Source organism: Haematobia irritans, chromosome 2 (genome assembly GCF_050003625.1).
Source record: "Haematobia irritans isolate KBUSLIRL chromosome 2, ASM5000362v1, whole genome shotgun sequence".
Classification (NCBI taxonomy): domain Eukaryota; kingdom Metazoa; phylum Arthropoda; class Insecta; order Diptera; family Muscidae; genus Haematobia; species Haematobia irritans.
In genome coordinates this window covers 86,973,664-86,989,720 of record NC_134398.1, presented here as the reverse complement: position 1 = coordinate 86,989,720, position 16,057 = coordinate 86,973,664, and the positions used below count along the sequence as shown (strand labels likewise).

At 35.1% G+C, this 16,057-nt stretch overlaps 1 protein-coding gene across 1 annotated transcript in view; it reads right to left on the bottom strand.

The window, feature by feature from the left end:
* LOC142225701 (cell adhesion molecule Dscam2-like) overlaps positions 1-16,057 on the bottom strand; it is a 288,289-nt gene that overhangs the window by 178,723 nt on the left and 93,509 nt on the right. Inside the window, 4 exon segments of the mRNA XM_075295544.1 lie at positions 11,501-11,618; positions 11,875-12,024; positions 12,160-12,321; positions 12,383-12,530. Of these exon segments, the coding sequence (XP_075151659.1) occupies positions 11,501-11,618; positions 11,875-12,024; positions 12,160-12,321; positions 12,383-12,530 (578 nt within the window).

Genomic DNA, 16,057 nt, shown 5'->3' with positions numbered 1-16,057 from the left:
CCCAAACAATATTGTGCTCAAAATTTTATTTATTTATATATTTACAATCATAACGAATTATGAAAATAAACAGGTAATATAGGTGCTAACAACATAGGTTTTCGACCTGAATGCTCAAAATTTTGTTTCTGCCTAATTGTATATTCCCCCACATCTTTCTCACTTCCACGAGATTTTTTAGTTCTTAGCACCTTTTTCTGTAATACAAACATTGTAGAAGAAATTATTCAATTGTATGATTTTTTTTTTAAATTTAATTTTACCTTTTGCCGGACGGGGATTCGAACAGCGGACCACACAGTTTGTAAGGATCAAAGAAGTAGCTGATCAATTGCCCAAGGAAAAATAAAATGTTAATTTTGTAATAACAAGCAACAACCACCAACTTAATTCAATATCGCTCCCTGTTAAATAGCGCTCCAAGCTACTAAACACATATATGTTTATAGGCTATTTCTAAATTAATATATGTTTGCATCCAAGCATATTATATTTACAAACATTTTATGTCCCAAACATAATATGTTCTAACATATTAACATATATGTTCCAAACATGTTATGCTAGTTTATGAACATTATATGCTTGCACTCAAAAATATTATGTTTAAAAATTTGTGTTCCAAACATATAATGTTTATAGCCAAACATATGAAAAACAGCCTTTTTCATCCGTGTGGGATGTTGAGAGTTTAATAACACTCTCGATTTTAATAATGCTCATGTTTTCAGACACTTCGGTAAGGTAAATTAATCGTGAGTCACGATATTTTTCATGAGTCACGGCATTTTCGCGAGTCACGACGTTTTCGTGCGCGAGTGTGCGTGAGTACAAATTTTCTTTTCGTGAGTGTGCGTGAGCGTGTGTCCTACCAAAAAATATCGTGCGTGAGTATGATTTTTCAGTCGTGAGTGTGCGTGAGCGTGAGTAAACTATTACTCACGTGCACACCTATAGACGACACCTTTTTAAACCCACGAACATAGAATGGTCATGAGGGTATAATAAGTTTGTCATTCCGTTTGTAAGACATTGAAATATCAATTTCCGACTATAAAATGTGGTGAACCATGAAGATGTACCAATAATAGCCCGCATTTGGGAAATTTTGCATGTAGAAAATTAGTGTGGAGTTTGTAAAAGTAAAACTCCGCTTTAAATTTCTTACGTGTGTCAATAAAAATGCGACCGTGTTTAGTGCATCTCTTTGTCAATATGCAACAACAACAACCATGTTTAGCGCATCTCTTTGTCAATATGCTATGAGGAAGCATCACACTCAAAATTTTGCAATTCTGCAAAGGAAAGCAGTCTGGAAAGGAATAAATATCAGTGAGTTTTACAGCAGTTTGGTCATACAAATTTACCTCTATACTGATACCAATACTATGTGCTTTATTTAACCAAATCTTGACTATCACTTCCTCCAAATTCAAAATCTCGTTCTCCTAGCAATGTTTCACCCCGAAATTATTAAAAAAATATGGTATATAAATAAAAAAGTTTTGGTTTGATTTTAAGAACTACGTTTTAGTTTTATTTTTTCTCGATGCCAAAAATATTTTTTTTTTCTTTGACCAATAATTAAATTGACAATCAAAAGTATTTCAAATAACATTCGGTTTGTGCAACCGAATGATTATGATGAGTATTGAATGAAAGGTTCTACCCACCAATCTCCAATAAAATTATTCACAGTAGAGACATTTGGTTAACCCAATCATTTGTCTAATGCCATAAATAACATTTTCTTGTAATCGCTCCTAGATGGTCTTAAGAATAGAACCAATGTGGTGAATACACAATATTTGTTGATACACTTGATGTTTTGTTGTATAATCGGAATGTTCATTATTACAACCGATTTCCAACCAATCGCTTCTCTATGTGTATATATATCCTTGCCACAGATTCATTTTTGTTTTGCAAGCAGAAAAATTTTAGCCCTATAGGATATTTATCGGTATTTTTTTGTAGTCACCATGCCTTTGAATTTGGACATTACTACACCCCGAAAAAAGTGACCACTTCTTTAAGTTAAAATGATCTCATTGTGAAGAAAGTTGAACTGCGTATAGCGCCTAAGACATTTTTATTTGTTTGAACGATGTGATTTTCGTAGAAATTATGTAGAATGCTGGAAGTCGAGTCTGAATTTGGAAAATAAAGTTGTCGTTAAATCGGTCTTTGATAGCATATGAAGAAAAAAAGCTGAGAAAGCAAAAAATTAAAATTTGCTTCCTAGAAGCAAGTACACAAAATCCAAATTTAAAAGAGAATTGTGTCTTAAAAGTATCCTTACTTGTATTCTCCGCTTCTTTTGCTCGGAATCAATACCAAAATTTTTAAAGTAAAGACAAAATCTTTAAAACCGGGCATGCTTTTTTTCAGTGTAGTTAAAATTTTCTAACATTTTTTAGCGACCTATCTGGCTTTAAATCTAGGATCAATAAAATGAAAATTCGTACACGGATGAAAGAGACCGTTTTGGGTGTAAAAATTATATGTGTGAAACTCAAATTTTTTACCACAATATTTTTAAGTGCAAGCATATAATGTTCATAAACTAGCACAACATGTTTGGAACATATACATATGTTAATATGTTAGAACATATTATGTTTGGGACATAAAATGTTTATAAATATAATATGCTAAGATGCAAACATATATTAGTTTGGAAATAGCCTATAAACATATATGTGTGTAGAAATAGAGACCTAGAGAGTATGCTGCAAGTAAAATAGTGGAAGTAAAAATATATCAACACAATACAAACAATATTTTGTTTGCACCAATCCTGAAAATATATATAGTTGAAGCAAACTGTGTTTGGGGTATATGTTACAGAAGCGATTTTTTTGAGGGTGTATACAGATCTCATTTATCGAATCTTTTCACGGTATATCAATAAAGCTATTCACGTAGTTTAAAAATCCAAACTATAACTATTAAAAAAAGTTTGCTTAATTCAAAATGATTGCCTATATTTCAAGCGTCTGTATGTTAAATTTAAAGAATGTTTGTTTCCGTTAATTTAAGGACGATTTCTTTAAATCAAAAATGCGTTTCTTTACATTATTGTGAAATTTGCCTTAGTTCAAAGACATGCGACTTTTGCCGGAGGATGCAAATTTAATGAAAAAAATTAATGAAAAAATTTAAATTTAATGAAAAAAATTTGAAGCAAATATCATAAACTTTATTTTCATTGAAATTCCGTTATTTCAATGAAATTTGTCCTTAATATTTTGCAAATTTCGCATCCTAAAATTTAGTGTAGATATGAAAATCCTATTTGTACATATGTCGCTGGGCCTCTATCGCGGTCTCGACCTGCAAGCAGGATCTAGCCTTTAGAGAGAGACTTCAGTAAATTGTTTACACTTCCTGCAGAGGACTTCATGACATTTCGGCATTTTCTTTAAATTAGCGCAAAATGAAAATAAAATTTTATACATTTTCTGATGATCATAGTAATATTCAGCGATTTGTTTATTCTGATAACGATTTTTGAAGAACATCTTCACACTTAAAGAACTCATTTTTTTTTTAAATTCATTACCCATCAATAATGTTTTATTTAGGTTTGTTTTTGGCCTGTCAGAGATTGCGAACTATGTGTAAAATCATTTCAACTGCTAGTCCAATACTCTGAAGGCCATAGTCTGTAGTTACATCCCTAATCATCATGCGTTTGCATGTTCTCATTACATCTTTGAAGGACGCTGAGACACTGCTACATTTAATAGACTTCATCCGTTTAATGTACCCAGCTCAGTGTAGTTTAAAGTTGAGACTTGAAAATAATTATGCGGAACGGGCGATCCTTGAAAATAAACACCGGCATTTTATTTCGAGTGCAAATGCTGCAAAACTTTTATGCCTTTCTATTTATGAGCAACCGTAATATAATCCTGCTTGGCAAAAGTAATTAAAGGTGTGTGATATTTATTTGCGCTTGGTTTAATTTGACAGTTAATGCTCACTTGTGTTTGTCCGTTTTCACTTTGACAGATGTAGTGCTTAAATGTATTGCTCAAATCCAAATAAAAATTTACAAAAGATTGGGATATTGAGTTTTGAAGCTGTCAACCGTGAGAACGGCTCTATGGATTTTAATGAAATTTATGTATGCGCCTACTATTTGGGCCCTAGGTCCAAGTTATTATTTTAATTATACACAATGCCAAAATGGAAAGACCAGATCCATTGTTCAGTCGGCTATCATCTTCATACTCTTACGAAGATCGATTAATTTCGTGTCCATTACATTCGAGAAATGGACGGTACATTCCTACGAATGTGGTCGCCATAATTAATGGCGGCCACAGTTTTCCCTAACCGGGAAAATGGCTCAATACGTTTGGATGAAATTTTGTAGAATTTGTTTCTTTGGATACACAGCAAACCATTACCAAAATATTTTCAATTAAAAAGTTGATTAAAGTAGAAATCTTACACACAAAGAAAATTTCATTAAAATTGAGCCAATGAAAATTTTTCATTTATATAACGAAACATTTTTATTAATACAATGAAAGTATTCGTTAATAGTACGAAACGTTACGTTGAGTAACAGAAAATTCGTCATAATAACGAAACATTTCATTGTATTAACGAATTTGTTTCGTTGGCTCACTTTTAATGACACATTTCGTTAATATAACGAAACTTTTTCTATCAGTGTAATCAATTAAAATATTACTTTTTCATTGTTGTTGTTTTTATTGCAGCTTAAAACCATACATTGACTAAACTACAAGTGTAGCTTAACCAACAGAGGAAAAGAATATTTGTCAAATTTATGTGGGCAAAGCCCTATAGACTGCAAGATGGTTGGATGGACGCACGTTTCGGAATTACCACATTCCTCATCAGCATCCTCTACTTGCAGCAAAACTATCAACCAATTATCAGAATAAATTCAGGCAGTTCATTAAACCCAACAATGAACTACACTTGAACCTCCCGAAAAAAGGTTTTGTATGATAGCCGGCTTATGCCGAAATAAATTCAAAACAAACATATCTCTTTTCTTTTCCTATGCCACTGTCAAATCATCGATTTGAATTCAGATGGCTGGGTTTATTTTGAGCGTTCTTCCTCTTCTTTTTCCATTCTTTTTGTTTTGTTATTGTTGGTTTTGTTCTTTTTTCGGGAGGTTCAAGTGTGGTTCATTGTTGGGTTTAATGAATTGCCTGAATTTATTCTGATAATTGGTTGATAGTTTTGCTGCAAGTAGAGGATGCTGATGAGGAATGTGGTAATTCCGAAACGTGCACGCAAAAAAATAATTCTTTCCTCCCAAACGAAATTTTAGACAAACAAAGTTCGTTTCTCATTTGCTTTTCGCTGTAAGGAAGTGTATTTGGAAGAAAAGTATATACTTTTTGTGATAAACGTTTATTCTTTTCCAGGATGTAAAAACAATTTCATAAAGACAAACTCAAAAAAAAAAAAAAAACAAAACATTATTTTCTTGCTAATTGCATTTTCCCTCACATCTTTCTCACATCCACGAGGTTTTTTAGTTCTTAACACCTTTTCCTGTAATACCAACAATGTAGAAGAAATTGTACGATTTTATAAATTTTTAAAATTTTTTTACCTTTCGCCTGGACGGAGAATCGAACCGCCGACCATGCACTTTGTAAGCCAACACACTAACCACTGAGCTATGTACCTGCTATGGTCATCAATAGATAAATATCCATATAAGTTATATTTATATAGCATAGCTTGCGGCGCCCACGAACTGAATAAACAAAGTTTATTTCACAGAAACAAACGTTTAGTTTGGCACCGTGGAGCAGTGGTTGCTACGTCCGACTTGCATGCCAAGGGTCGTGGGTTCGATCCCTGCTCCGACCAAAGTTTTTTTTTTTTACATATATTCCAGATATGTTCGGAATATTCCGAAAAAATTTTCAATATTAGATTGTAGTATATTAAATTTTGAACTGTAAAATGTGTCTTATTAAAGACCTAAAGTCAGAAAAGAACAGTGTTTGATATAAACGAAATGGACTGTGTTGTTGTTTCAAAAATAACATTTTTTATTGAAAAAATAAAACTTTTATAACAAACGAATTTTTTGGTGATAAAAGTTTAAAATTTTCGAAGCAATTCAAAAAACTCTAACAAAAGAAAAACGTTTTCGGTACACGTTTCCCAAACGTTTTTTTTTCTTTGCGTGTGTGTCCATCCAACCATCTTGCAGTCTATAGGGCTTTGCCCAAATAAATTTGACAAATATTCTTTTCCTCTGTTGGTTAAGCTACACTTGTAGTTTAGTCAATGTATGGTTTTAAGCTGCAATAAAAATAACAACAATGCTTAAAGAACAAAACCGAAAATAACAAAACAAAAATAAATTCCTTTCTCAATGAAAATTTTACGTTTTCAATTAAAATTAAATTAGTTATTCCAAACAACATTTTAATTAAATAAAAAAATAATTTGTTCGGAAATAATAAGTTTCTATATACATACATTCATTCATTGGTTCATTAAATTAAATTCAATATGTATAATCGAAAAATGTAAACTCGTCTAAAGATACAAGAATCAACATAAATAAATAGTATATTGTATTACTATTGAATTGAATTCCATAAAAAAATTCATTAACGGCCATTTTCATGTATCTCCGTTAGGCTTTAACTGTCAGTTAACAGAAAGTAAATTGCAAATATCTTTTCTCCAGTTAACTTTAACTGAAAAAATTCTAGCAGTTAAGCTCCTAACGGGCATATAGGATGTATAGACAAGATGACAGATATGTCCATAGATCGGTTTAAAAATTAGTTAGCTAACGTAGCACTAACGGAGCTTCATGAAAATGGGGGTAAGTGTGGTAAATTGATTTTCATTTCATTAAATACTCTACGGGAAATAGGTGCATATTGCCACCAACGGATCTATCCCAGGACTGGTACCAGTGCTTCAGTTTGTCGTAAGTTTTAAAATTGTATATAATTTATTGATTTCTATACTCTCTTGATAATAAAATCTTATTGGATCTATACGTTTTCTGAAATACAATTATCTGAATAATCTATTGTTCGGTATATTTGAAAAGTTGTTCCTTTCTATAGGGTAATCCTACTAAGGTGTCCCAGGACGTGTCCTTTAGAATGAGTCCAAGACGTATCCTAAAGTGTAAATTTACCCCGTCAATGACAAATCCATGTTAAAGTGACCGGTCCCTTTCAAACGTTTTGATCAGAACTGGAACTGGTTCATACACGCCAGGGAGGACCTGGCGGTCCTAGGGTTGATCTATTTTCCGCAGGTTAATTATATATAGATCCCATATAAACCAACACGAGATTTAACTTCGGAATCCTCATGGAGGAACAAATTTCATCCAATCCAATTACCATGAGAAAATTGGTCCATGTCAGTTCATTGTTAATGCAGTCTCCACTATATAAACCGATCAAGAACTAAAGAGGCTTATTTAAGTATGCATTCTGTCTTTTTAGTCTAACATAGACTCCATGTACGGAATAACATACAAATAAGAAGACAATAATTAGGGCTGTTTTTTTTTTGTTTTCACTGGACACCCTAAGCCGTGAAGGACTAAAAGAAAGCAGAGTACTCGTTTATCCAGGACATCTCCAAAAATATGCAACACTGTCATCTACATGGGCTTGTCATAAGACATCCGCCCATGTTAAAATCATCGCTTCTGCGCCCAATTTTGCACCACTTCCGGATCCAAAAAGAACATTTTCACCACCTTCTTGGCGATGCTTTTTTTGCTGGGTTAGTAATAAATACTGCTGTGATTATTTATGACACTGTACCACTTTGAATTTGTTGTTTTTCGATAAATTAGTCACAATAAAGTGCTATTGTGAATCGAAGAAGCGTCACTTGCGCTGACGTAATTTTGTGGATAGAATTTTCTGGATAGATGTTCTGGATAGCCTACACAAATATTGCATCCAGTGCTAAAAGAAAACAGCCCTAATATTAAGAAATATATAACTCGTCACCGGCAACCATAACCAAAGTCCCACCGCAATTTGCGATAAGCTCCGCGGTAAAAACAAGGTCTTCAAGTCGCTTGTTGACTACATGTAAGTCAATTGGCCGGTCATTGGTAAACTATGCAGAGCCAGTGTGGACACCACAAACAAGTGACTCGCAGTGGAGTAACATGGATTCCTGTCAGAACGCTACCCTTCCAATTGCGACAGGATATCTCCGCAGTACACACCTGGATCACCTTTATGCGCGAACCAACATCATCCCAGTGCGTACACACAATTACATGTTGTCAAAGCAGAGCCTCTTCGGTTGCTATCGCAATAGCCATCCATATAACCATCTTGTTGATAGGCAACCATCACCCAAGAAGATAAGAGTTGATCTTCACCTTTTAGATCGCGAGATCCAGCGTTACAAGAAAGAGCCTCAGACATAACGGACACGTCGGAACAGGACTCATGCGGAAAATGTAGCTGAAGCGGTGAGAAGCTACAAGGTTAATCCTGTTCTCGGAGTCCCGGTGAGAAGCACCGGATTGATAGCAGCGTAGCTGACGTGTTTCCCATCTGTAACCAATGGCCACATAACACTGACCACCTTTTCGCTTGTCCAGCTAAACCTACCCGACTCTCCAGATCACTTTGGACACCAGCTAAAGGTCCAAAGCATAGAACAAAATGGATGAAACCACATTAAAAACGGTTACAACAACAACCACAATCCCAAGATAGTGGATGACTGTCTCCAATAGAACTTTGTACGTAATCCTTGGTGGTGGGTACATACACTGTTAGAAAAATATGTTTTTCATATTTCCGATATAAACAAAATGTGTTTCGGGAACAATTTTTAAACACAATATATTTAAGTGCAAACATATAATGTTCCTAAACTAACACTAAATGTTTGGGACACATATGTTAATATGTTACAATATATTATGTTTGGGGCATGAATGTTTCATAAAAATAATATGTGTGAATGTAAACATATATAAATTTACAAATTTCGAGTAAACATATATATGTTGTGATATGTTATTCAGAGATCGACAGAGAGAGAGAGAGAGAGAGAGAGTATAGAGAAAAAAATCGGGAGGGTTGACGAAAGATATCAACATAACACAGCGAGAGAATCAAAAGAGAGCAATTTCTGTGAAACCGCTTGTATGTTGTTTCGGAAAACTGTTTTATGATATGCTTAAGTCTAAATATTATTTAATTTGAATATTAGAATTAGTATTCTGAGTAAAGAGAAAAACAGCATGTGTTTTCGCCTTGAGAGCAGCATTTGATGTAAGTTTGGACATGTGTTTTGTTCGTTAAAAGAAATCGAAACGTACGAGGAGTAAGTCAAAATATTCAGGCAAAGGAAATTTAAAAAAACGGTGGAAAATATACAAAAATTACAAAGGGATCTTCATAAAAAATAACGAAAGGGCACTATACTCTTTTTAGAGTTGGGACAGAAAAATGAAAAAAGGAAATTAATTAAAAAATTAAATGAAAAATTAATTAAAAAATTAAAGTAAAATGTATAAAAACAAAGTTTAGTACCTCTTTATGAATAAGTAGTCCAAGAGGAGTTGACGGACACCTTCAAATATAAAAGCGGACATTAAGTTCGAGTTTTGCATCTAATACATTTGAAAAAGTTTATTTTCTTTAAAAAGAATTATTAAAGAAAAGTAAAAGGCAAAACAGGGTCATTTTAGAGCGATAATGCCAACTTAATATCGGCCTTAAAGGTAAAAATGAAATTAAGTGCAAAACACGATCAGTTTTAAGTGCATTTAAAATGGTGTTAAATGCTAGTAAAAAACTATTCACGCTTAAATAAATTTATGTGTATATTACGAAATTATTTATGTATGTTTAAACTCGACTCCACGTTCTTCTTTTGTTAGAGTTTTTGATTTCCTTCCAAAATTTCAAACTTTTATACCAAAAACAGTTTTCTGTTACAAAATTGTTATTTTTGCAATAAAAAATAATATTTTATCCAAAAGCTCAGTCCATGTCGTTTATATCAAGTTTCATTATAAAAAGTTAATTTAGTATAAATATAAATGTGTAAATTAAAAAAAATGTTCGGTCGGAGCAGGGATTGAACCCACGACCCTTTGCATGCAAAGCAGACATGCTAACCACTGCACCACGTGGCAAACAAATGTATGTTTATGTTAAATAATGTTATGTTTGCATGGGCTCGTGGGCGCTGCAAACTATGCTATATAAATGTAACTTATAACGATAATTGTCTACTGGTGACTATAACAGCTACGTAGCCCAGTGGATAGTGTGTTGGCTTACAAACTGTATGCTCCTCGGTTCGATTCTCCGTCTAGGCGAAAGGTAAAATTTAAAAAATTTATAAAATTGTGCCAAGAACTAAAAAATATCGTGGAAGTGAAAATTATGTGAGGGAATGAGCACAATCATCTTTGGGGAAAATTCTTCCAAGCATATACAGTTTTTGGGCTCAAAATGCTTCCAAACATATAATATGTTCACATAAAACAAACATATTAATGTTTCGGCAGTATCGAATAATATATGTGCTTCCTGCAAAATATGTTTGGAACATATGTTAGAGAAGCGATTTTTTTTGAGGGTGTAAGATTCGTCCTGGCCGAAAGTTTCGGCCATATATACTTGTTTTATTTTCCTTTATTCGAAAGTCTACAAGTATACATGTTAAAGGTGATATCATGCATTCGTTTTCTTTTAATATCTCCTCCAGATAATTTGGTCAACTTGGAGCCATTGAATTGAACTGAGTTAAGTTTTTCCATAAAATTTGGGTAATAGCATTCGTGTGCGAGATATGCATGAGGTAATTGGATCGAAGGTTTACTTTATCTCCATCAATTTTCTGTTTCTTTTTTTGGTATTTCTTTGTGCGTTGTCCAAAGGATGCGATGGCAATGGATGACACAAATGGAAGAGTATGCCTGATGGCAATTTCACACAGGAAAGGATGGGGGAAAATGTAACAACTCTCAAGATATTCTGTAAACGATATTGAAAATTGAATTGACAGATTGTATCCCAGCCTGATCCATATCTAAAGTTGATCCCATCCAAAAAAAAAAAAAAAAAAAAAAACAAAATGAAATCCAACACAGAAAGCTCACATGCCTTTATACCCACACATGTGTACACATGCATGTGTTGTTGCTGTTGTTGTGTTTGTTTGGTTAGTGGTGTGTGTACAGCAACCTAAAGGCAACATTCCATCTTCCATGTGTGTGTGTATTGGATGAATGTAATTTTCCTGTGAGGCCGTTATTCCATTTGCCCTGGCATTTAAGAACACACTGCTGTCCCATTAATAAACATTGCACAGCCAGCGGAAGCGATTTAAAGGTTCGAGACCAGGCAAACAAAAACTCCTCGGAACTGATATAAAATGAACGAATGACACTGCAATAACTACAAGAACAACAAGAAGGACGGGAGGGACGGGAGGTGGAGGTTAAGTAAACGATACTCACCGATATACAGGCTTTGGATTTGCATATGCTACACATGGAACCACCACAGGATCGCCCATCCTAGCTGTGATGCTGACAACTTTTTCGTTCATTATCGGGGGCACCAGTTCCCGCATTTCTTTGTATAAAAACAGCATTGTAGGCAACCGAAAGAGAAGAGAGAAACACAAAAAACACACACATACAAATATATGAGTATGTATATAAATGAAAGCTTTAGAATGTAATTACGTGCGAGAATTTCAGCCTTATGCCGATGTCCTTTGAAACGTTTGCCTGCCTCTGTTCGAACCAGGCAAGACGGCCGAGGATTTCAGGCATGGCTGGAGGAAACAAAAAACCAACAACAACAAAAACAACGTCAAATATCTTACCGGTCAATTGAATTTTGCCAACATTGCTGCTCACAACCGAATCTTGCGTCAATTTGTGATGTGTACGGCAGCGATAAATTTTAAGTGCATCCGTGCGTGTAATGTTATAGACCAGCAGCTCCCCGGTTGGAAGCATATGATTTTTGCCATCTTTTGTGGATTATAAAGTGGGACAAATGGGGATTTCTATTAATTTAAGGTCATTCAAGTGCAGCCCATAAAATGTGATGTGTTTGCCTTTTGGGTAACATCACATTTGATGACATGGCCGAGTGCACGACTTACCTCCCTCGAGTGAGGGATAGATGTTAAAGTTGGGCTCTTGCAGCCAGGACGTTACCGTCACATACTCCTTCACAAATGATGGTATATTACATTTTATTAAGACATTGCTGCCAATGAATCCGCCTGGATTTTGTACCTCTGGTTCGTATCGCTGATTTACAACTGGGCCGAGAGAAAAGGGACACTCCGATAAGGATCTAAGGATACATAGTCGAATACTTACCAGCCTTAACAATGACATCACGAGAAACAATCGATCCTACTGCATTTGTGGCAACACACCGGTATATTGACCAGTGAACATCTTGACGGAATTCGTCTGCTTCGAAGGGCGGAAAGTACAGTGACCCATTGGCTAGGATGTGTCGTACCTTAAAAACAGGGAGAAATTATATTTCATTATTTGAATAGTGCAAAAATATCAATGCGATTTCACTTCTTCGATGTTTCGGTATTATAATTGGAGTCAAAATTAAAATTTTTGTTAGCCTTCAAGAATTTGGTCCATTTCTAAACATTGCGTTTTATGCACATACAGAGATTTCCTATCAATTTCTTTTCACAGCCTACGAAGTTCTTTTGGACAAGCTTTAAAAGCCCTCATTTTGTAAGTATATACATAAAGGTGTTCAAATTGCGATTGCGGTACCTCAGAAACTACCACTCTCTTTCTGAAGGAAATCTAAATTTTATACAAAGAAAAAAGTGAACTGTGTTATAGGAAGAAGGAATTATTATTTCCGAAGTTTTTCCTTTTCATTATTTTTTTTTTTTTTTGATAAATGCTTGAAATAAAGAAAACTCCATTGGGGAAAAATTCTTGAAAATAAACTCAAATAAAATAAATTGTTTGCCATGAACGTAAGTTAATTTTAGCATTAGTTTAATAATGTACTTTTTCTGTGTATATTTTTAAGGATGATTTGTCATTTTCATCGCTAACATAGTTCCTGGATTTGTCAATTTCACGTTTCCCCATCCTTTTTTAGAAAATCGAAAAAAAGGATTTTGCAAATACTATATCAAAGCATTGTTGATATACAGAATTCTAAATTTTCAAATTTGACATCAACAACAATAATAATAACACACCCAGAGGACGAATATGATCACCTCAAACATGTTTTAAGAGCAAAATGTTATTTTTGGGTGGTGACCATGAACATGGTTTTCGCAACCATGTTATTTTCTCGGAAATCATGTATCTGATTTCGACAAGCAGGTTATATTTGGCGAGAAAATAACATTTTAGTGACAAACATGTTACATGGTCACCATACAAAAATAACATTTTGCTCTTGAAACATGTTTGAGGTGATCATATTCCTTCTCTGCGTGCAGGAATTTTACTTTCATTTACGGGTGATTGTAATATATTGGCACGGGAGCCACCGTGGTGCAATGGTTAGCATGTCCGCCTTGCATTCACAAGGTCGTGGGTTCGATTCCTGTTTCGACCGAACACCAAAAAGTTTTTCAGCGGTGGATTATCCCACCTCAGTAATGCTGGTGACATTTCTGAGGGTTTCAAAGCTTCTCTAAGTGGTTTCACTGCAATGTGGAACGCCGTTCGGACTCGGCTATAAAAAGGAGGTCCCTTGTCATTGAGCTTAACATGGAATCGGGCAGCATTCAGTGATAAGAGAGAAGTTCACCAATGTGGTATCACAATGGACTGAATAGTCTAAGTGAGCTTGATACATCGGGCTGCCACCTAACCTAACCTAAACTAATATATTGGCACAATGTCGATATATTGACGATTGTTAAAAATCCCTGACCCATTATGATATAAATTCAAGATGCAATTCGTTATTTTCCCAAAAGATGGCGCTATTTATTTCTAACTCGTGTTGTATAAATTCGAACATGCTACGCTAGATACCGTTGGAAAGACAGTCAGCCTTGTAATTGATTGATTTGTTTCACCGTGCGTCACAAATGTACCTTTCGGTGGGTGGGGAAGCAATTCGAAGCCCAATTCATGAATTTTTGACATCGTTATCAATGACTTGTGGCACGATGCGTTGTCTTGGTGGAACAACACTTTTCTCTTCTTCACCTGGGGCCGTTTTGCCATGATTTCGACCTTCAAACGCTCCAATAACGCCATTCACTAGTCACTGTTAATGGTTTTTCCCTTCTCAAGATAATCGATAAAAATTATTCCATGCGCATCCCAAAAAACAGAGGCTATTACTTTGCCAGCGGACTTTTGAGTCTTTCCACGCTTCGGAGACGGTTCACCGGTCGCTGTCCACTCAGCCGACTGTCGATTGGACTCAGGAGTGTAGTGATGGAGCCATGTTTCATCCATTGTTATATATTGACGGAAAAACTCGGGTGTATTACGAGTTAACAGCTGCAAACACCGCTCAGAATCATCAACACGTTGTTGTTTTTGGTACCAATCAATTATTGTTGATTTTTCTGGGGTAGAGTCCGGAAACTCATTACCAAGCCAAGTTTTTGCTTCCACCTTATTTTTCCCCTTCAGAAAACAGTATTTTATCAAAACACGAAATTCCTTTTTTTTCTATTTTTTTCACAATAACAAAAGTTGCTTCACAAAAGACGCTCTATCTCACAAACTAATTGACTTACAGACGTCAAATTTTGACACGAATCATTTGAATAATATGCATTTAATACTAGCGACGCCATCTATGTGTTAGACCGGGGATTTATCACCCAACCTGTTACAACTTTTTGAACACGAAAATGGTTTCAAAGGGTTTTTGGTGCAATTTTTAGTTTTTGGGCAATAGAAACTGTGACGAGTGGATGCGACAATCTCCATGATTGTGTTGACATTTAGTCTTCCAGTGCGTGGTGCATTCGTTGCACCGAAATTACCGGAACGCGTGATTGACCGCTAAACGTAATTCAAATCTTAAGCCACCTGCTTTGCTGTAGACTGCAGAATGTGGCGTATTTTCTATTTGCTAGTGTCCAGTGTTCCCAGCATTGGGAATTTTTCCCAAAATATTTTGATGGATGGGATCCACATTTTGGGTTGGTGGCTGGGGGTTTTTGGAATTTTTCGAAATCGATTCAGTGTAATACATCTGGAATAGATTACATTCTTTTTATACCCTGCGCCACACTGTGGAACAGGGTATTATAAGTTAGTGCATATGTTTGTAACACCCAGAAGGAAACGAGATAGACACATGGTGTCTTTGGCAATAATGCTCAGGGTGGGTCCCTGAGTCGATATAACCATGTCCGTCTGTCCGTCCGTCCGTCCGTCTGTCTGTGAACACATTTTTGTGATCAAAGTCTAGGTCGCAATTTAAGTCCAATCGCCTTCAAATTTGGCACATGTTTCTAATTTGGGTCAGAATAGAACCCTATTGATTTTGGAAGAAATAGGTTCAGATTTAGATATAGCTCCCATATATATCTTTCGCCCGATATGCACTAATATGGACGCAGCAGCCAGAGTTTTATACCGATTTGTTTGAAATTTTGTACAAACATAACACTTAGTCGTATAGTCAAGTGAGCAAAATTTGATTGAAATCGGTTCAGATTTAGATATAGCTCCCATATATATCTTTCGTCCGATATGGACTTATATGGCCCAAGAAGCCAGATTTTTGGCCGAATTTGGTTGAAATTTTGCACTAGGAGTACAATTAGTAGTATAGTCAAGTGTGCAAAATTTGATTGAAATCGGTTCAGATTTAGATATAGCTCCCATATATATCTTTCGCCCGATATGGACTAATATGGTCGTAAAAGCCAGAGTTTTGGCCCAATTTGGTTGAAATTTTGCACAGGGAGTAGATTTAGTATTGTAGCTATGCGTGCCAAATTTGGTTGAAATCGATTTAGATTTAGATATAGCTCCCATATATATCTTTCGCCCGATATGCACTTATATGGACCCAGA